Source organism: Colletes latitarsis, chromosome 4 (genome assembly GCF_051014445.1).
Source record: "Colletes latitarsis isolate SP2378_abdomen chromosome 4, iyColLati1, whole genome shotgun sequence".
Taxonomy (NCBI): domain Eukaryota; kingdom Metazoa; phylum Arthropoda; class Insecta; order Hymenoptera; family Colletidae; genus Colletes; species Colletes latitarsis.
The window spans coordinates 36,893,582-36,913,968 of NC_135137.1; the positions used below are offsets into that span (position 1 = coordinate 36,893,582).

Below are 20,387 nucleotides of genomic sequence, written 5' to 3' on the forward strand. Positions count from 1 at the left end.
GCAGACGTCGCGCGAGGTCCTTTGTACATATATAGACTTATTTAGAGTTATAAAACTCGGCTTCGTTACATATAAACAAGCACACGCATGCACACGTAAGTGGAAGCACAATCACGTATTCAAAAATCCGCATAATTCAAGGGCTCACTGCAGAAGCATTCGCGAGGAAAATCGTCGTGGAACGAAATTTAAAAATAATTTTTCAAAAATTTGATGGGCGAAAGTACTTTATTTTAAGTGTACTATGGCGCTGTGATATAATAAGCGTACATACATATACATATATTTATATGTATAATCGAGCAATATACAAATCTCGAATATCAAGGACTAAAGAGATAAAAAGTAAAAAAAAGTTTTGATCTACGTATCTTCTTCCCAGACAGTCTCGGTTAAGATAGCAATATTGTCTAATCCTCTCATCGGTGCATACTCCAAAGTCCACATCAAATTGGTAAATACCACTGAAATCAATGTCGCCGGTTGTCAGTTTGATCAAAATGCATTGTTGCGCTGTTCTTGATTTTGTAAATTTTTGTTAAAAACAGAAACTTGTTGGAAGTAATAACAGGTCGGCGATACGGTAAGTTTCATTTGTTGAGGAAAATCACTTACACATTTCGCCTTGATGCAAATCCGCTATTAGTTCGGGGCAAGAGCTATTGCAAGGATTTATCGGTGTTAAACGAAGCTGCGTAGCTCCTCGCAATTGGGCGAGTGCGATCAACCCAGAATCTAGTTCAACTTTTTTATAACTCGGACTATTATAATCCGAAGACATGAGTACCCAATTGAAATGCGCTGGGGAGACTGTACTCGAAAGGAAGTACGGTCGTTGGTAATATTTTCTTAACACTTTTACCGCGTTGATGTCGCAGTTCTGCCAGTGGACGAACCATTTAGCCACTTCCGGGGAATGTACTCGACGTAAAAATGCTGCTAAATCGGATGATCCGGTTCTCAAATTAGAAGTTAGAGCGCAGGGTACCGTTTCCATCAATCGTTCATTTTCCAAATACAACTGTTCATGCAACATAAATGGAACAAATAATTTTGCAAGAAAAATAACGCGTAATATGAAATAGAATTTTGCATAATAAAAGCTTCTTTCTACCTACATGAGTAATGTTATCAAACCAGAAATAATCTGTGTTCATAACTGCCCAAGAATCCATCGCGTCTGTGATAATTGCAGGCGCGTCGCGACTCAAATAATTATCGACAAGATTCCGATATCTTACATCTGATAAACGATCGATGGTTTCCAATGCTTCGCAAGTCTAAAAATTCAGTTTCAAATCAACTTCATTGGTGTTCTTATTTTTTATATTTTTGTCTCCTATATGAAAACTATTTCTATTAAAAGAATTAAACCTTGCAATGCATGAATGTTTATAAAATAAGCTTATTGTAATGAATATTAACAATCATACCACACAGTCTTCTTCTGTAATCGTATAATCATTGTAGAAAGGATTGTTGATCATACAATTTTCATAATACAAAGGTTGCCAATTCCAAATTGGCAGAACCTTGATGAGTAACAGACGACTAATTGCAGAGAAATGAGTTCCAACAAAGTCTAGCTGAGCTACTAGACACGCCAAGGTGCCAATAATTATAAGAACAAGCATACCACGGAAGACAAGTTGCAACCATGAACGGCGCATTGCAGCCACCAATGGTTGACAAATAATATCCATTTCTTCCTCTGTAAATCCTGCCTGTTGACAATACCTATGAACAATTGAAGTATAAATATTATCCTTCTTATTGTCATTGTTGTTTTTACAACATTAAAAATAAGACTAATTCCCTAATTTTCATAGTAATACAGAATATAATTAAGTAAATTTCTACTATATTTGTACACTAACTGATTAGAGAGCAGTAAATCATTTTAAAAATAATACTTGCTAATGAAATATCTTTAAAAAATTCTAATAAGAAAACGTCACTTTTTCAAAATAAAATTGAGAATACTAAAAAGAATGTCGAAGGATGACATTAATTAAAAATAAATTACGGAACTCGAAAAAATAGATAACTGTGCTGTAAGTGAAAAAAGAGTAATTTACTTGTAAAACGAATTTAATTCATCGTCTATCAATCGTAATTTTTCCGAGTGTGTCATTTCTTGCTGCTGTTCCTTCGCATAGCTCTTACGTGGTTGTTTAATACATTTGCTGTTCGACATCTTCTTGTCTTTGATTTAAAATAAATTTCTTCGTATTACACAGAATCAATTTCCAAAATCGTTCACTGTTTGGGGTGAAAGAAACAAACTGGTATTATCGAACAGAAACAGTGTTCGTACGAGTACACACATGCATGCATGCGCACATTTTCGGCTTACCGACGCGAATATATTGATTGTTTATTGCCGCGGGTAACTACAACGAAATTCGAAAGGTGTTCGCATAAGTGTTTAGTAGGTCGACATTTCCAAAATTGATAATCAATATAAATTTCAAGTAGCTAAGAAAAAGTAACTTCTTCTTGATTACGTGAAACATGATTGAACATGAGTGGCGGGGAAAACAGACATATCCTGCCGCACGAACTACATGTTACGCTAGGTCAGTGCTTCACGCAACTTCGGGAAATCGATAAAGAAAGCGAATGCGAGCCTTTCCTTCTTGATCTTGAACAGCTAAAGTCCGTTCTCGTGTCGATGGCATGCAATTTCGAATCTCGACTGCCCAGGCATTTTTACGTTTCGACCTACGTAGGCACATGCGTATGAGCAATGTATCATAATGAAAAAAAAATATTGAGAAATTTTTTTATGGAAATACGCGTTTTAAGATCCCCCGATCATGTTTTAACTAATGAAAAAAAAACAATTTTTGTCGTTATTCCTATAAACAAGCATACGTATATTATTAATACGATTGAGTATAAATAAATTCTTTTTCGATTTCCCGAAGTTGCGCGGATTATCGAGCTTCCCCACGACTCCGTTAGATGCTAAGGAAGTTCGTCGTTAGTAGTGTCGCCGTCGATACACTCAATTATACCAAATCTGGCCACACTGATGCACACATGCACACTTGTGCATTAGTATGTATATAAAGCAAGAGGCAAATTCCTTGTGACTCGGGTCCATAGGTCTACAATTTGGCAACAATGCTTGCATTGCTTATAAGACTGTGTGATGGCGAGACTGTTGAACCGTATGTTCGTGTAAACGGCATCACAGAGTATTCGTAAATTAGAACGACGGGATACTCACATCGCAAAGCCAAATATTTACATCTAATACGTTACAGTATTAGAAACCTTGGACTTTTTTTTTAACTGTCGTAAACACGTGCGACCAAAATGTATAAAATAAATTTACTCGGTGAGTTTCGATAATGAGCGTAGATATACTTATTTCTTGTTCAAAAATATTATGTAATTTTGTTTTCTTCCAAGTTAATCACAATGCGCTCGGAGTATTGCATACTGCTGCTCGAAAATTTGCTGCCCTTTCTTTGCTACCAGAGACCCACCAGATGCTTCAGAAAACATGCAAGTACTTATTTTTATATAATAAGAATAATAAAATATTATTCTTGATCTATTTGTAATTAATTTGCCTGATTAATTTTATTGCAGTTACTTTCGATTAATACCTACAACATTAACTGCAATAAAATTATATTCTGTATGTACTGTAATAGATAGTATATAGTAATTATTATTGTAGGGATTTTGCTGAAGGGGAGTTGAAACCAATAGCAGGACAAATTGATAAGAAGCATTGCTATCCGGAAGAACAAATAAAAAAAATGGGTGAAATGGGTTTAATGAGTGTTGCAATTCCTGAAAATGTAGGTGGAACTGGGCTAGATTATCTGGCATATGCTATTGCAATGGAAGAAATATCCAAAGGTTGTGCCAGTACTGGTGTTATAATGAGCGTGCATAATTCCCTTTACTTAGGACCCATAGAAAAATTTGGCAATAAGAATCAGAAAGAAAAATACATTACTCCTTTTGTAACTGCTACAAAACTTGGATGCTTTGCTCTTAGTGAACCTGGTAATGGTAGTGATGCAGGTGCTGCTACTACCACTGCTAAGTTGGATGGGGATAACTATATACTCAATGGCACAAAATCATGGATAACAAATGGATATGAATCAGAAGCAATTGTTTTATTTGCTACAACAGATAAAGATAAAAAGCATAAAGGAATAAGTGCATTTATAGTTGACAAGCCTACAGATGGCCTTTCTATTGGTAAAAAAGAAGATAAGTTAGGTATTAAAGGTAGCAGTACCTGTTCGTTAATATTTGAAGATTGCAAAGTACCAGCTGAAAATTTGTTAGGAGAAGTAGGAATGGGTTTTAAAATCGCAATGATGACTCTGGGTACGAAATAAATACACGCCTAGACGAGTACTACATCCAGAAATGTAATGTATGTATTGCTTGTAGATGCTGGTAGAATAGGCATTGCTGCTCAAGCTTTAGGCATAGCTCAGGCTTCTTTTGAATGTGCAGTCGATTATGCGGCAAAACGACAAGCGTTTGGTAAACCTATCATTAAGCTACAAACAATTCAACAAAAGATAGCTGATATGGCATTAAAAATAGAAAGTTCGAGATTATTGACGTGGCGGGCGGCCGTATTAAAAGACAGTGGTAAACCGTATACAAAGGTATGGTGAAAATTACAGTTGTACGTGCCGTGAACATATTATCAATAAACGTTTTCTTTGTTTTCTTCTAGGAAGCTGCTATGGCAAAGCTGTCGGCGTCAGAGGCGTCTACTTTCTGTACTCATCAGTGCATACAAATTTTAGGCGGTATGGGGTATGTTTCAGATATGCCAGCAGAACGTCATTATAGAGACGCGCGTATTACCGAGATTTATGAAGGTACATCAGAAATACAAAGATTAGTTATAGCTGATAGAATTACCAAGGAATACAGTCTCAATTGAAACTTTTGAATATAATACATATTTTGTTATCTAACCTTTTATATACGAGCAAAATATTTTTATACATTTTATATTTTCTTTTTTTATTCGAGAATGAGTCAATAAATTGCACATATAATAGGACTTCTAATTTTATTAGTTCCTCTGTTTCCCATATGACTCTGTGACATAAAATATGTATGTATATGTGTATGTATGCAAGAGATAGAGATATTATGCATACCTACATATTCATATGCATACTAGTATTTCATCGCTATTAGCCCTTCGGCAATATTACAGGGATTTTTTAGTCAAGATTCCTACCCTGCTTGTCGTGAAGAGAAAGCTGGTAGACTAGCTAGTAAATTAATACTAACGCACAGAGGTGGTAAACATACTCACAATGAGATTTTATTTTAAAACCCCCATGAATATCGAAATCCGATGAGATCGCGCATTTAACTTAAATGCTAACAATCACAACTGAGCAGCGTAAATTCTGATACTCCCTTCATTGAGATTTTCAGAAGTCAACAATTAGTTCGTCTAGGTTGCCTCTCTAATGTTATCTTAGATACTACATTATAGATCTCAGTATAACAGGTAACAGTACACATACAATTTGTGCAAACGACAAGTATTTCGTTTTCAACTATGTTTTAAATGAATTATTCTTTTTGTTTTTTTGTTTTTTGCATAAGCGAACATGTCGGATATGAACATTACTACGCACTTAAATTCGGTTTGTTGTACAGAGATCTATTGGAATGCAAAAAATATATAAGTATATATAACATTTCAATTTGAATTTCATTGTATGCCTTTTTTTTTATATATACAATAACGCATCTTTCCGACGTTTACCCGCCGTTACAGAGAAATAGTTCCAACTCTTCTCTTTCTTTTCTACATACATATGTATATCAATTTAATTATTTTATATTGTTACTTCCATACTTTTCACGAACTGATGTTAATGTAATAATTAGAATTGTAGATTAATTAAATATTTATCAATTTGGTCCTAATTTGGATGCATAGTGTTCTTTTTAACTTTCAATCAAATGCAGGAAACATAAGAAAAGCATAACCTTTATAGTCTACTGACCATTTGTAGTTTTATCTAATTTGACGATAACATTGAACGTTGGTAAATCGCCATAAAATTAGTTTCTGTTTGCAGAATTGCTAAAATACTTTTCTTTAATTTTTCTCATTATTGTACATGCTATAAGGCTTAAAGAATTTTAGATTATGCCGCGCAAATTCGTTAGAAGAGCAAAAATTACATCAAGTGCGACAATGTTCTTGTTTTCCAACCTTAACACGATAAGTCTAAGACATAAATCATGGAATTTGCTATTGATATGATCGAACTCGCAATTTGTGTATCAAGTATTCTTGTTTGTGTTTTGTAGCAAGCAGCTTGGATTGCTTGTTTATTAACTTTAGTACCGAACTACTATTGTGTTAAATAATAATTAATGCTTTTTCTACCTACATTGATTTTTATCGGACTGTACTCTTTTCTTGAATATTTTATACATCATATAGATCGAACCGATTTGTACCAGTTCTCTTTCTTGTTATTGGCTATATTATAATCTTTGACTGTAGGTACATTTGTCTAGAATGCTTGTAAATGTAAATAAATTAAAATCATAAGTAGTTTTAATAGACACTGAATCTAGACACGTAAGTCCTGGAAATTGTCCCGATCCTGCAGGATCGCCTATGACAAAACGTATGTGAGTGTATTTCCATAGGTATGCGCATGTATCTGAGACATATAAGGAAATTGATTTAACCACCCATAAGAGAAGCTGTCAAAGCTTCAATCATCGGCTCGCATACCCCTTACTTCTCCTTGATGTCTTTGCTGAAAGAGAAAAAATTCGGATAACGTTTTTTATTAGCCACAATGCGGAGGCAATAATCCGTCACTTTTAAATTGTAAAAAATTATTTACCCTATCTAATTCTTCTTTTGTACTCTCCTCAATTGCTCTAATATCTTCCATAGTTAGACCATGCCAACGATCTATCCAACAAAATACTTGCCTATGGAAATTAGTAAACAGACGCCTTTCTGATTTTTGAATAAAACTTTCGACACGATTTTGCAGACCAAACCATTTAAATTCACAAGTGACTAGCTTGTAGCATGTCATCACAGGCTGAACATTATTCTTCCACTCTTTACCAACAAGAGGTCCCCGACCTGTTTTCTCAGATTTAAATTTGGTCGGATCTTCGTCCTCTTTGTAATCGGCATTCGCAATCTGATCATTTGCAATATCTATATGCACCACTTCTCTTATCTTTAATTTATCAGGAGGTAATTCGTGAACCTGCCAAATAAAATTTAAACGTAATGCACAAAATAAAGTTACGTGTAGTTTTTAAAAAATTTTATACGTACATTGTGTTGATTTCCAATATCATCAATGTGAAATGATTCTATCATAATTACAAAATTTTCTTTCATGTATCCAGGATTCTGTAAGTAAAAAAAAAATAACACAAATTTACAAGTTGCAATGTTATACTAATATGCTATTCTCCATTTATAATACTATTGTTAAATTTTACTTACAGTTATAATAGTTTTACAGTATGGATAAGCATTCCAAGCTTCTTCGTGAATTTCCAATGAATTCTTTGGCAGCAAAATGCGAATGAAAGTGGGTACTTTACTAGCTAAGTGATAAATCTTGTACGTATATTGACCCGAAGAATATTTCCCACCAAGTAAAGGATAATCCGTAAATGGCTCATTTTTCAGCACTTCTATACCCTCTCCACCTCCTGTATTATTTTTGCTTGCTTCTGCTACGGAATATAGCTGAGCCACTTGATACTGTCACAAAGCAAATTAAATTTTATAATATATTTATAGACATACTTCCTGCAGGAAATATATATTTGATGGAACAAGATAAATTTCCATGCATATAATTTATTGAATTAATAAGACACAATCAGTACTAAGATCTAATTACCTTTATTTGTCAAACATCAAAAACATAAATAAATTTAAAGAACCAACATAGGAAACTAAGGTAATAATTACAGATCACATTAAACCTAATTAGATGATGAAGACACGCATATTACATCACAATAAAATTACCATGAATCAACAATATTTTCTCAGATACTTAAAAACGAAAATTTTAAAGCATAACGTTAACATTGAAAATGAGCACTTGCTTTGAAATAAACGTTAATTAAATGAGTTGCAATTTTTGCTGATTGCACGATGTCTATGTAAAATGTAATTTGAGCCAGGTTTTCTTTTTCTAATGAAACAAGATGTCTCAAAGTGGGTCGTTATAATAAGATATTACTGTTCAACCAGATACATACCTCTTGCACCGTAAGGGGCAAAGTGACACGGCTATAACAGAAAAATTAATTATAGTTATAATTTATTAATTGATAAATAAAATATGCTTACATATCTATAAGAAATGGCCTTGAGAACATTCAAGTGTGAAATTAACGTATGTATCATACATCAGGTATCCAGAACCGAACGTCAGACATAACATAAAACGGCAGAACTTATCAAGGAAAGTTACTTATCGGTCAAAATGAAAATTTGGTCGTCGCGTTGTTCGAAAGTTCGTTTGTCGAATCGCAAGGGATGAAGGTATATCCCTCTTCACCCCTCCAATCCCTCCTACCGTTAAAGATTAGTAACCATATCCCGAGAATTGGTTTAAATGTTCGGTCAAAAATCGTCTATCGCACTCTATGAAATTAACAGTAAGAAAACTCACGGCACTTACAATTCTTTGATAAGCATTTTAACAAGTAGAGCACATGGGCTGCAGTAATTTCAGTCCGACCTGCACACAGCACCACCCTTGCTTCAGCAAATTCACTCGCGTTATCTCTCAACCCGCAGTCGTACGCATACAACGGCGCCGACTTCTCAACCGACTGGCACACTTCGACACACACTCCAAGTAGTCGGTAGCACTACACTGCCACGGCCACCAAAAAACACCTATACTTGCGCACACGTGTCCATCGAATTTCTCCCACTCTTACCTTACGGACACTTTGCAAATGACGTCATGCCGACATATCTAAATTCTACTTCGCATGCGTGCCAATCACCTATCAACTTACAAGTACTTCGGTATTTCGGGGATTTTAGACAGCATTACGTTAGCAAACATGCCAATTGTTACAAATATGCATTGTGATAAATTACTTTTTCATAGAATGTTGATAAAACACATGTGTGCATGTGTGTATGAGAATGGACAGAATGCATGGTATGACTCACGTTTCATGTTTAATTTGGTCTTGCAGTTTATAGTGAAACGCAATTCGAATTCGAAACGTTCAAAAACTAATTTATACTAATACTTATTTTGTTATACATACTTTATTTTATTCTACAGACATTTTGTATCAATATGAAATTTATCAAAAGCTTAACTTGCGATATTCTATATTGAAGCGATCAATTTCATAATTATATTAAATATAAGACAATATGTATAATGGGATTAATTGCATAATAATATAATAGCAGATCTTGAAACGAATGAGACGTTACTTTGAACTTTAATTGCCATTCGCATTGCATGTAAAACAACGTAATAAAAGTCTAATGTAACGATTAATTGTTAGCCAAATCTGCTCGATCAGATTCTATCCAGTGCAGTCCAATATTTGCTGCAAGTTTTTGACAACAGGAAGGCTATAAATTGGATGCAGGATCTGCTTTGTTCAGTAATATTGGCAGATTGTCAGCAGAAATATAACAGAATCTGCTGACACAGATGGCAGCAGGATAGTGACAAAACTCGAGCAGAGCCTGTGTAGCACAGTCTGTGAACAGATAGGCCGCAGAAGTGTGTTTATTTAAATCGATTTTAGGCGTTTTAATAACCTATGATCGATATTTGAACCTTTAAACGATCTATATATAAAATCGTGTACACGCATATACACAAAATTCTTATCCTTTTGAACAAAAATGTACAAAATTTTTATATCCAAACATATATAAAATAAACAATATACGTATATAATGATCCGTATCCAACCAATCAGTTCTAATAGTTTATTAGTCAGTGATTTGTTGCAGGTTTGTGTAGTCGACCTTTCGTTCAATCAATAAATAATATTTTTAACGAACAACGGCTATAATCTTTTATAGATTACTCAAAAGGATGACCTTGATAACACATGTCAAGATCAAGGTCACCGAAACTTCCTCTCATAATAAATACAAAGTTTTTCTTTGCAGGTTTTTTTATGATGTTCATATCTATCGACTTATTCAAATCATAAACATCGATTAATTTGATACGTGTTTAAATAAAAAATATTTGCAGACTATTACTCAAAAGAATGAGAATTTTGTATGCATTGTATTTCTTAAATTAAATCTATTCCTAACATATTTCTGTTAAAAAATAACATTTTAAAGTAGATCGTACGAAAACTAATTGAAATTTTCATACGGTAAATTTTAAAGTGTCATCTTTTTTAAGAACTGTTATCTAAGAAGGACGAAACAGAAGCATTTGGCGCCATGTTTGGAGTCTGAAATAGTATAGGTGGCGCTAGTAGACATACGTTATATTCTTGCATCAATAACAGTCGCCATTTTGAAGATAGAAAATTTGCGTACCAGGTAATTATTCAAGGCAGTACTATTTAATAATTTGAATCATCCTTTGAAAGTTGTATTGTACTGTAACGTTATGTTATTTTACTGTGATACAAGTTATAAATAATGTCATATGTTCATCACATCGGTAGAATTATTTGTATGAAAATAAGGTTATGAATTATTTTCATAATTTATACATTATTTATTTATTTTACAAAAAGCATGGTGCCTAGAAAGTGACAAGTTAAGAAATATAGTTAGGAAAACAAGAGGCTGAGAGAATTTCCCAACATACCAATGAACAGAACAACATTGCCTAAAATGTTTATGTAGTGGCATAGGGGAATCTAGAACTGATGGGTAGAACACATAAGAAATTGAAGACTTATGATGAGTATTTTGAATGAACCATCAGAGCAGGATAACAATATCTACTCTTCATTTATCAGGTATGGAAAACGCATAATAAATGAATATCTTCTTTGGTTGTATATAACCCTTAATTGCAAGTGTTAATTAGAGTAATTAAAGTACTCCTTTCTTTAAATTTTGCATCGAAATCGCCAAGACTTTCCTTTAATTTTTTATATACATTCATTTCGTTGTGAAAATATGCGAAGAATAGTCCTAATTGCCTGAGAGAATGTAAGTACGAAACTTGACAAAAATGTGAGATATACTTTAGTAAATTAGAAAAGGTTGAAGCTCATAAATCTGTAAGAAGTTACAAATTTATTTCAAAACCTGTGTTAGGTCAATGAGTATACACAATGCAACTTTAATCGCATTTTCTCGTATTATAGGTTCTTTTAGAAATAGATATAAATAGAAATGAAACTAAAATTATATTATACGTGTATTGCCAAAGGAAGAATAAATCATTTTAGTAAAAAATATAAACATTATTTATTCAAAAGCTGGGAATGCAAGAATCAATTTAAATGAACGAAACGACAGACTGTTCTATTTCTGCCGACAAGCGACTTTTTGGCGCACAATTTCTTTATTTTCTTCACAGAAAGCAATAAGAAAACATGTATTATCGTGCGTTAAAAATTCTTTTGTCTGCACCGAGCCTGAGTTTGTCAGATTGCAGCCCCACCTTTTACGAAGTAACTCGCTCATGCACGAGTGTGCATACGTAAGTTCGGGCAGCTTCGAGAATTAGAGAAAGAAGAGACATTCGTCGTCTTTCTCGTCTCCCCGAACTGTTCGAAATGGCGGAACTTGAGATAATTTCAAAAGAGTCGAGAAAGAAAGGGTCATATTCGCCTTCTTTCTCGACTTCCCGAAGGTATCCAAAACGAGCACAGCACTTTGACGGGGTGTCGAGAAAGAAGGCAAACGTGAGCTTTTCTTTTTCGCTCTTACATCACCCCCTCCGTTCGTCATGCTGGCAAATGTTTCCTATCACGAATGACGTCTCTTTTTTCGATAGCAGACCTGATCACCTTGAATACTTTTTAACTATGTACAGTGCTGGGCACAAGTATTAGCATAATATACGATTACTTAAACGAACATTTACAATTACTGAAAAAATTGTTTATACCGTTCGTATGTATCATTACTTAGAATGCCTCATTTATGCAATGAAGCAGAACAAGATTAATAACATAGGAAACATATAACTAATGAAAATGTGTTTACAACATCTTATGCATGAACAAAAGTATTAGCATATTTTAAATAATGTCGTGTTGGACTTTCTAGCTTATTTCTTTTCGTTTCACGGCCTCTTTTAATCTGGCATTGAATGGACCATAATATTGATTATTTTTTCTCTCTGTCTGATAATTTATGCGACCGGCCGCTGTAAGCAATTACAAGCATTCGACATGTTTATGAAACTTCTGAAAATATTTTTAATTATAAAACTGCTGCTTTGCACTACCTCACCAACATTTATATAAGATTTACTTTGTATATACAAGTTCAATAATAATTCTTTTTTCTTTCGATATGGTTTCTTTCCTTTTCTTGACACTTTTTAAATTATTTTAAAAATCACTTATTAAATCGGTTGTTAAACTGGTACAAGACAACTGAAATGATTATTAAGATATCCTTTACTTGTTTCAATAAATGAATAATGTATTTCTAAACTAGTTTCAAATACGTCTACCCCTGCATGTAGATAGGTAAAATATTCTAAATAAAGATGTATGCACAAAATAAGCGGTGTAAACAGTTTTTTCAGTAAATGTTCGTATACAGAATCGCGAACTGTGCCAATACCTATGTATGTCCAGCACTGTATAACGTTGGACCTTTCATGCCAAGACGGCCGTGCCCTATATTTGTACTCTAAAACGAGGAGACTGTATAATACCCAATGTACAGCAATCTTTTAATAGTAAGGAAAGATTTGTTAAATCTGAAAAATGGCGAATATAGTTCCATTCGCCTTATTTATATGCACAAGTTTTGTGTTTTCTAGATTAATTAAGAAATCAATATTTTAATGCTGATAGTTAGTTTAATGAATGATTAAGAGGTAGATCCGACTTCGCGATGATCTTTCATCTCGGGTGCTCTAGGTGAAATGAACATTTTCGACAACAGTGGTTCTCTTTATACCTTTTTAAAGGATGCAACAAAATGGCGGGGAAGAGCTACGTTAACGAATCGGTATTTAGTATTTAGTTTAACTATCTGTTCGGTCTAATGAAAATGAGTGTAATATACAAAATGATATTCACATGTAAATATTCTTTTAATTATTATGTAATGTAAATTATTAATTGTTGCAACTAAGTAGTTCTCGAAATCTGTGCATAACCTACAAAATTGTTCGTTTAAAGCCATTCCAGAAATCTAATTTTAGTTGCTTTCAAATCAATTACATTCTCCGAACATTTAGCCTTGATTACAAACGTTAAGAGTGCTAAAATCGAATCTGATCCAAATTAATAACGTTAAAAGAATTGTCTGTAACGTACAATTTCAGTGTTTCGTTAGAAGAGATTCATGAAAAAAAAAGGTTAAAAATTATTAGTCTATTCTATATTTAATTTGTGCTTGTTTCGTATAGAAATGAAACTTTGGTAAGCGTTTGCGAGAAATAGTAGAAATTAGATGACCTCTATCAGTGGCCGATGCAAACTGCTGGTAATCTATACGTTTGGTAACATATTCTATGCTAGGTCTATTCAATATTTCATCTATGGCGTAACGTAATCGAAAACAAAGTATATAGTACTGTTTCTGAAAATAATCGCGAAAATCGAAACTATATAGCGTAATAAAGGGAATATAAAGGAACGTAGGTACATGATTCAATTCGTTTAATTGAATTACACCTATTCTGTTTGTAGCTAGTGTGTGTGAGATTTCGTAAGCACGAGTATATTGCAAGCTCGTTTTCCTTTGTGACATTCATATAGACTCGATTTACATATATGTAGATAGAAATACGATGCCTTGAATCGATGTATGGTAAAGCCCGTTTCTGGGTAAAGCGTAATTTCCATTCTCTTCTATCAAACACGATCTGATTTGAATCGATTGCTAATAACGCATCTTCACAATGTTGTCAGAGGTCGACGTGTTTATTAGCAATTACACTCTTGTTGATCCAGAGATCTATCAACTTTGGGTCGATGGTCATACATGTAAGTTTATAAGTCTATTGAAATTTCCTTGGTTATTCGTTCATTTATGCAACTTTGACATATTTGGTGCTCTTCCTAATCTAGCGAGCGATGCAGTTAGTATCTTGCATCAACGAGGAATATGTCATCAAACGAATGCACCGATCGAATTAATCGCTTCCGATATCCTCGATCATTATCGAACTTACGCTCTTCTGGAAAAGCTTCTTCATACTCCCACGAAATTGGCGAGTGAACAGTTAGCATTTCAAATCGAACCTCAAACTAGTCAGATGCTTATCGAAATGTAAGCAGACTCTTTTTACCATGTATGTAAGTATACCGTTCGCGTCAATAGCTAAATTGTTCTTGTAACACACGTTTATTGTCAATCACGACAAACAGGTATTACGAATTTGATGATGTGGTCATCAGAGAGCTATTAGGTAAAAAGTTGACATCAAAAAGTAGAAAAGACATGGATGAAGTGTCAGAAAAGACAGGCATCACATTAAAGAGTTGTCGCAGACAATATGACAATGTGAAGAGGGTGTTCAAAGTTGTAGAAGATTTACCAGGTTCTTTAGCTGCCAATATCGAACAACATTTTTTACTTTCCGAAGATCTTGCCAAGTAACGAAAAGAAAATCATTAATACATGTTTTTTTACATCTATACAACTTATGTTAATATCTACAATCGCTTAGGCGATATGCGGCCGTGGTATTCATAGCGTGTCTTCGATTCGAGATGAACAAAAGAAAGCTCCAATTTTTAACATTTCCCGATTTATACCATTGCGCCAATAGTATGATGTCTTCGTGGACGTATCGTTGCGTCGGGTCTGAATATTTTGATACAGATTTGGATAGAGAATTCTTACTAGAACTAGCAGAGTCTAGGATACTTTTGGAAAATGATAAGCACCACAAACAGTATGTTTTGTTTGTGAAAAATATACGCAGGATCGAAATATCCAGCTTTGTTTCGTTTAACTTATAGATCCGTTTTTATAGTTTAGTATGCATCAAACTTAAACCTGTGCTTCTGGAGCGTTCGTACCAAGAAGTGGATGCAAACTTTCGTTCGTATTCCAGAGCAATACTAGGAATAGGTTGTAATCTTCATCGTTCCCGAGACTTGAGGTTTTTCTTTCTGGAGCTAGTAGAACGATGCATAGAGCCGTGGCGTCAAGTTAATTGGACACACACTGATCTCAGACACTTTTTGTCAGTTTATACTCAATGCGCGTTAGACATGGATGTCCTTAGGTATAAAACAAACTGTTGGAAAATAATCAACTATCAGGGGTTTGCTGAGTTTAAGTAAAATATTCCCGTTTCCAGAGACGGGGAGTTGAGGGATGCTTTTGAACGCTACATGACCGTCGTAACGTGCTGTTTATTGCGTATGTATCACACATGACTATTACTGAAAGAAGACGACAGTATGCAAAAAGTAAATGCAATTAACAACGATGGGAATTAAATTTTGCGGAATGAAATAAACATAATGAATTGTACGTATACTACAATTTATTAGGTAATAAATAATTCATAAACAAATGCAGCATGTTTATGCGCCCATTTCATATATATATATTGATTTACAATTTTACAATTTTCTCGATTTATTTTCAAATACGGTCACAAGATTGTCTTTGAGAGAAATTTTAGAGCAGGTGAAATAATTCGTATGTGTATGGCAATAAGTTAATGCTTCTTAACTCGTATTCAAGGATCGATATTTCAAATTTATACACAAAGCAATAATATCGATTCGCTCTAACAACAAAAACATTAAAACACTGTTATACTAATTAGATATTATTACGTTGTTCGTAGAATTTGAATGTTCGACTAACAGGTACTGCTTGCGATGCAGTGATATATATATACAATATCTGTGTTTGCACACACTAACGGGACGACGAACAATGCATCGTTTCTTACATGTCGCGGTATGTTTAAACTTTTGTGACTTAAACATTATTTCAATCGTTAAAACGATTTTCTACTAATTATTTTATTACCGTTAAACTTTGTACTTACTCTGTATCTAGTAAGGAATCTATGGGATGCCATATCGAGAAGGGATACACGGGATCGTGAAAAATTTTGAAGGAAAGACAAATGGGAAATTTTAATTTTACCTAGATATCTATACAAATAGTTACTCTGCCAAACCGAGTACTTTGTTTACCGCGTATACTATGTCGCTCTTTTGCGGCAAAGCTGCGATTTCAAGCGATTTGGTATAAGGCATTGGAGTATCAACTCCCGTGATACGAACTACCGGAGCGTCAAGATGATAGAATGCCTCGCCTGAAATCAAAAGAAACCTATTAATCGAAATTCGCTAGTAATAGTTATTATCCATTGTTTAACGTTCGAATCCAGAAGACTTACTTTCAGAAATTCTAGCACTAATTTCCGCTCCGATACCGCACTGAGGCCAACCTTGTTCCACGGTTAAAATGTGATTCGTTTTTGCTACCGACTGTGTAATAGTGTCTATGTCCAGTGGTCTCAAAGATCTAAGATTTATTACCTCCGCCTCTATTCCTTTTCCGGCAAGCTCATTTGCTGCTTCGAGAGCTTGTTCGACGGCTTTGGAATGTGCTACTAACGTAACGTGTTTGCCGGCGCGTTCGATTTTCGCTTTACCAATCGGTAGTACAAACTCTTTCGACAAGGCCTCGTCCGACATGGGATATTGAACACCGTATAAAATTTCATTTTCTAATACAACAACAGGATCCGGATCCCGAATAGCAGATTTTAACAAGCCTTTCGCGTCTTCGCTATTGTAAGGCGATACTACTTTTAAACCAGGGCAGTGGCTGTACCATGCACCAAAGCATTGAGAATGCTGTGCTGCTACACCTGCTGCTGCTCCATTTGGTCCACGAAAGACAACAGGTACATTTACTTTACCAGCAGACATGTAAAACGTTTTGGCAGCTGAATTAATAATCTGATCGATTGCTTGCATAGAAAAGTTAAATGTCATAAACTCGCAAACCGGACGCAATCCAGCCTAAAACATTGGTTTTATTAGAAATAGAAACAAAGATGAGAAATATATGCATAAGGTATACATACCATTGCAGCCCCTACAGCGATACCAGCAAATCCTGCTTCTGTAATAGGAGTATCGACCACACGTTTGTCGCCATATTTTTTCCAGAGGCCCTTAGAAACTTTATAAGCTCCATCATACAGTGCCACTTCTTCTCCAAGCAAGAACACTTTTTCATCCCTTTCCATTTCTTCATCCAGGGCAGAGTTCAAAGCATCTCGCACAGTCATCTATAAGAATGGAACACGATAGAACGAAGAAACCATGTCAATGATTGGCATTGCATTTTACATTTTGTCCAGATAATAAAAATGCACAGCATACAGTGCACTCACAGATTTTAATTTCGTAAGACCAACACGATGTTGTCAGAATTAAATATGAGTGACCTTTGTTGCCCTTCAACATGTAGCAACCAATTAAATAATAATTTATCCAACGAAAAAAAGGAAGCAACATTATCCGTCGAGCGGATACGATTGGAATAAGAGAAAAGGTGAATTATTAAGGTTATTATCGTTGCGCGAAGAAAACGGTGCGCGAGGAACTTGATCCACGTCAAAGCAAAAAAGGTTAGGTTCGGGAGGCGAATGTAAAAGAAAGATATTGATATTATTACCTGCTGCGCGGCAGCCCATTTTGACGTCGAAAACGAACGTCGTGCGGTGTTTCTCAAGACACACTGGAAACAACGGACGAACAATCAGAAACGTGTTTCGTTTATTTTTTAAACTATGAATGTCATATGTTTTCTAAGATTTAAACGCAAGTTGGTTTCATTGAGTTGTGATATTTACCGAAAACATCATAGGCCGTCGATTTTTTAGGTAATCTTCGAATCTGGGGTTGTATCAATCAATCGAAATGTTCTTACTCGGTACTCGCGTGTATTATCAGGGCCTCTGGCTCGAGATGGCTCGAGTTTCTTTCAGTGTTCGCCACGGGCCGAAACGCGGAACGATACTAGAGAAGCTCAAGGTCAGTAGGCGAACTCTTATGAAACACATTTGTCTCGAACTATACCCTATTTTTTATACTTTCGCGACGACTCTTTAGGAATAATGGAGGGAATTATGGAGGGAACAGATTACTAATTCGATTAGCAAACAATTTACAGAATCTGTTGCATCTAAAATGTTTTACACTTATTCTTGCTTCCTTTATTTTATTTAAGAATGGATTTACGAATACGATTTCACGTCCTTTCTTTAGCGATAGTAAATTCGAGGCGCCATTTCTCTGCTAGCCAATGATAAACAGATAGAGTTATTATCCAGCCAATCGTAATACGAATGTTACACCCACGCGGCTATTTTGGAATATACCGGATTCATAGAAAGCATCGGTGTGAATTTGTAAGTTGAAGTATCAACTTATGAGTATCAATAGATGGTCTCTTTGGATCTGCAATCGATGAACGATCGAAGCTTTGGATGCATTATGATATCGACAAAAATCATTTTTCAGATTGTAATTCATGCTTGTGAATGAGTTGTCCGAAACTTTCGTACAGACAAATACATGTAGATAATACACTTACTGTGTGTACGTGTTCGTATACTTACGCAATATCTACTGCGAATGGCTGCCATGTTGGTTGATTTACATTCGACCAAGCTCGATATCTTGATCGATCGAGGAATGTATGAACAAAATGGGCACGCATTAAAATCCAGAACTTGTTTCGCGTAATATTTAACGTTATTACGTAGCAAACGCCAATGTATGTACATATTTATGAAACGGAAATATGTAAGTATAAAATAGTATTTTAAATCTCGGCCGATAATTATGTCGAATTTTATGAACAATGACCACGACTGAAAATGACCACTAATTATGCCTTGAAAGTGTTTAATTAGCGAAATAAAGCGTAGACATGGTTGAAGACGTACCTGGTAAAGAAAGCGTTTGCCGATAATGTTATGAACGGGTGATACTTATGAGACTTACTTAAAAATCCTTGGAGCAAAGAGACGAAGTACCAACATTAGCACATTGTTTATTTACAAAAAGTATTCGCTCTTGGTACAATGACAAATGCAATGTGAAAATGCGTGTTGAATGCGTGCGTGTGGATTGCCTTTATGGAGAAATGCATACGTAGCTAACATTCATACGAGAGCATTCTATTGCGAAGACACTTGCGTTGTGATTATGATTAGAATCTCGATCCAACTATACGTACAAATTTGCGATTAACAAACGGAACGATGCTCGATGAACGTACATGAACAAATGACATCGTGACATCGATTTTGTGCAGAAATCTCTCGAAGAAGGAAATTAAATTCGGGTAGATCGTTCTGAACCGTATTTCTTCTTTGTCGGACATTTTATTAACGAGAGAACAACAATTTGCATAGAATTTTAATCGAATAGAACACTGGCTAGGATAAAACGACCCTCTCTTTGATCGTTAACTAAAGTTACGATAACGCAATGGAGGCCAAGTGATCTAAGGGAACGAAGAGAGGGTCCCAAAGTGTGGGCTTGTGTGCCTCTAAGGTATTTGCTTTTGTCTCATATCTGTATCTGTATCTGTATCTGTATCTGTATCTGTATCTGCATCTGCATTTGCATGTGTGTATGTATGTATGCATGTATGTTTGTATGTGTGTGGATTAGAGATCGCTATTTTAGACGTGTATTAAGATACACGTGCAAAACTGTAATCAGTTAATCGGATTTACGTAGTACTTAACCATTGACCGCAGACAGATTGCGAGCCACGTTCAGAGCTGTACGCGCGACGCGAATAAAACTATTCTGGATTTTTTTTATAATTTATTATAAATGATAAATGTGCAGTGTGCGGTTCTGAACGTGGTTTACAATTTTTCGGCGTCGATCATTAAAAATTACGCGAATTCGATTCATGTATTCGCAATACACGCGAAATAAGGATCTCTGTCGTGGATGCGTGTGGGTGTGTTTCGTGTGCGCGTGTGCATCTGCGTGCGGCTATCGGAAAAGAGTCGAACGAGAAGGAGAAGAGGAAAAAGTGGTCGAAACCGTAAGGGATGACAAAAGGTGAATATCGGGGACAGGGCGAGAGAAAGAGAGCGCGCATAAAGTGTAGTCAGTGCAGGAGTACTATCGTCGGAGCAAAAAGAGATCCTTCCTTAATCGTTCTAGTCTAATTAATCATAGAT

General features: G+C 35.0%; 5 protein-coding genes and 1 long non-coding RNA gene across 11 annotated transcripts; 3 read left to right on the plus strand and 3 right to left on the minus strand.

Moving 5' to 3' along the window:
• Window positions 1-209: 209 nt before the first annotated feature.
• Window positions 210-2,886, minus strand: LOC143340932 (uncharacterized). Of its 2 annotated transcripts, XM_076763372.1 has the most exons (6): window positions 2,357-2,886; window positions 2,079-2,262; window positions 1,434-1,737; window positions 1,119-1,280; window positions 616-1,021; window positions 210-464 (listed from the first exon to the last, which is right to left on the minus strand). In XM_076763372.1, the coding sequence occupies exons 2-6, from the start codon at window positions 2,195-2,197 to the stop codon at window positions 364-366; spliced, it is 1,092 nt and encodes a 363-aa protein (XP_076619487.1). In that variant the 5' UTR covers window positions 2,198-2,262; window positions 2,357-2,886; the 3' UTR covers window positions 210-363. The 2 variants fall into 2 exon arrangements, with proteins under 2 accessions (XP_076619487.1, XP_076619486.1); XM_076763371.1 differs by lacking the exon at window positions 2,357-2,886 and having other exon boundaries at window positions 2,079-2,344.
• Window positions 2,887-3,037: 151 nt separating this feature from the next.
• On the plus strand, window positions 3,038-5,059 carry Arc42 (Activator-recruited cofactor subunit 42). Of its 2 annotated transcripts, none has more exons than XM_076763369.1 (5): window positions 3,038-3,346; window positions 3,421-3,520; window positions 3,695-4,362; window positions 4,429-4,652; window positions 4,724-5,059. In XM_076763369.1, exons 1-5 carry the CDS (start codon window positions 3,325-3,327, stop codon window positions 4,934-4,936), a joined length of 1,227 nt encoding a protein of 408 aa, XP_076619484.1. In that variant the 5' UTR covers window positions 3,038-3,324; the 3' UTR covers window positions 4,937-5,059. The 2 variants fall into 2 exon arrangements, with proteins under 2 accessions (XP_076619484.1, XP_076619485.1); XM_076763370.1 differs by having other exon boundaries at window positions 3,307-3,346; window positions 3,421-3,516.
• On the minus strand, window positions 5,052-8,929 carry Vib (phosphatidylinositol transfer protein vib). The gene is made up of 6 exons (XM_076763373.1): window positions 8,712-8,929; window positions 8,287-8,317; window positions 7,514-7,777; window positions 7,340-7,417; window positions 6,888-7,268; window positions 5,052-6,797 (listed from the first exon to the last, which is right to left on the minus strand). Exons 1-6 carry the CDS (start codon window positions 8,726-8,728, stop codon window positions 6,753-6,755), a joined length of 816 nt encoding a protein of 271 aa, XP_076619488.1. The 5' UTR covers window positions 8,729-8,929; the 3' UTR covers window positions 5,052-6,752.
• Window positions 8,930-9,779: 850 nt separating this feature from the next.
• Window positions 9,780-11,758, plus strand: LOC143340910 (uncharacterized). Its single transcript, XR_013079524.1, has 3 exons — window positions 9,780-10,027; window positions 10,190-10,579; window positions 10,780-11,758. It is a non-coding gene; the product is annotated as an uncharacterized LOC143340910 (long non-coding RNA).
• Window positions 11,759-13,357: 1,599 nt separating this feature from the next.
• On the plus strand, window positions 13,358-15,671 carry Fibp (acidic fibroblast growth factor intracellular-binding protein). 4 transcript variants are annotated; one of them, XM_076763305.1, is made up of 7 exons: window positions 13,358-13,843; window positions 13,945-14,172; window positions 14,257-14,458; window positions 14,557-14,784; window positions 14,859-15,086; window positions 15,168-15,422; window positions 15,498-15,671. In XM_076763305.1, the coding sequence occupies exons 2-7, from the start codon at window positions 14,088-14,090 to the stop codon at window positions 15,574-15,576; spliced, it is 1,077 nt and encodes a 358-aa protein (XP_076619420.1). In that variant the 5' UTR covers window positions 13,358-13,843; window positions 13,945-14,087; the 3' UTR covers window positions 15,577-15,671. The 4 variants fall into 4 exon arrangements, with proteins under 4 accessions (XP_076619420.1, XP_076619421.1, XP_076619422.1 ...); XM_076763306.1 differs by having other exon boundaries at window positions 13,358-13,827; window positions 13,966-14,172; XM_076763307.1 differs by having other exon boundaries at window positions 13,358-13,823; window positions 13,966-14,172.
• On the minus strand, window positions 15,669-18,222 carry Pdhb (Pyruvate dehydrogenase E1 beta subunit). Its single transcript, XM_076763308.1, has 5 exons — window positions 18,030-18,222; window positions 17,852-17,914; window positions 17,256-17,462; window positions 16,560-17,190; window positions 15,669-16,475 (listed from the first exon to the last, which is right to left on the minus strand). Exons 1-5 carry the CDS (start codon window positions 18,039-18,041, stop codon window positions 16,324-16,326), a joined length of 1,065 nt encoding a protein of 354 aa, XP_076619423.1. The 5' UTR covers window positions 18,042-18,222; the 3' UTR covers window positions 15,669-16,323.
• Between the last annotated feature and the right edge of the window lie 2,165 nt (window positions 18,223-20,387).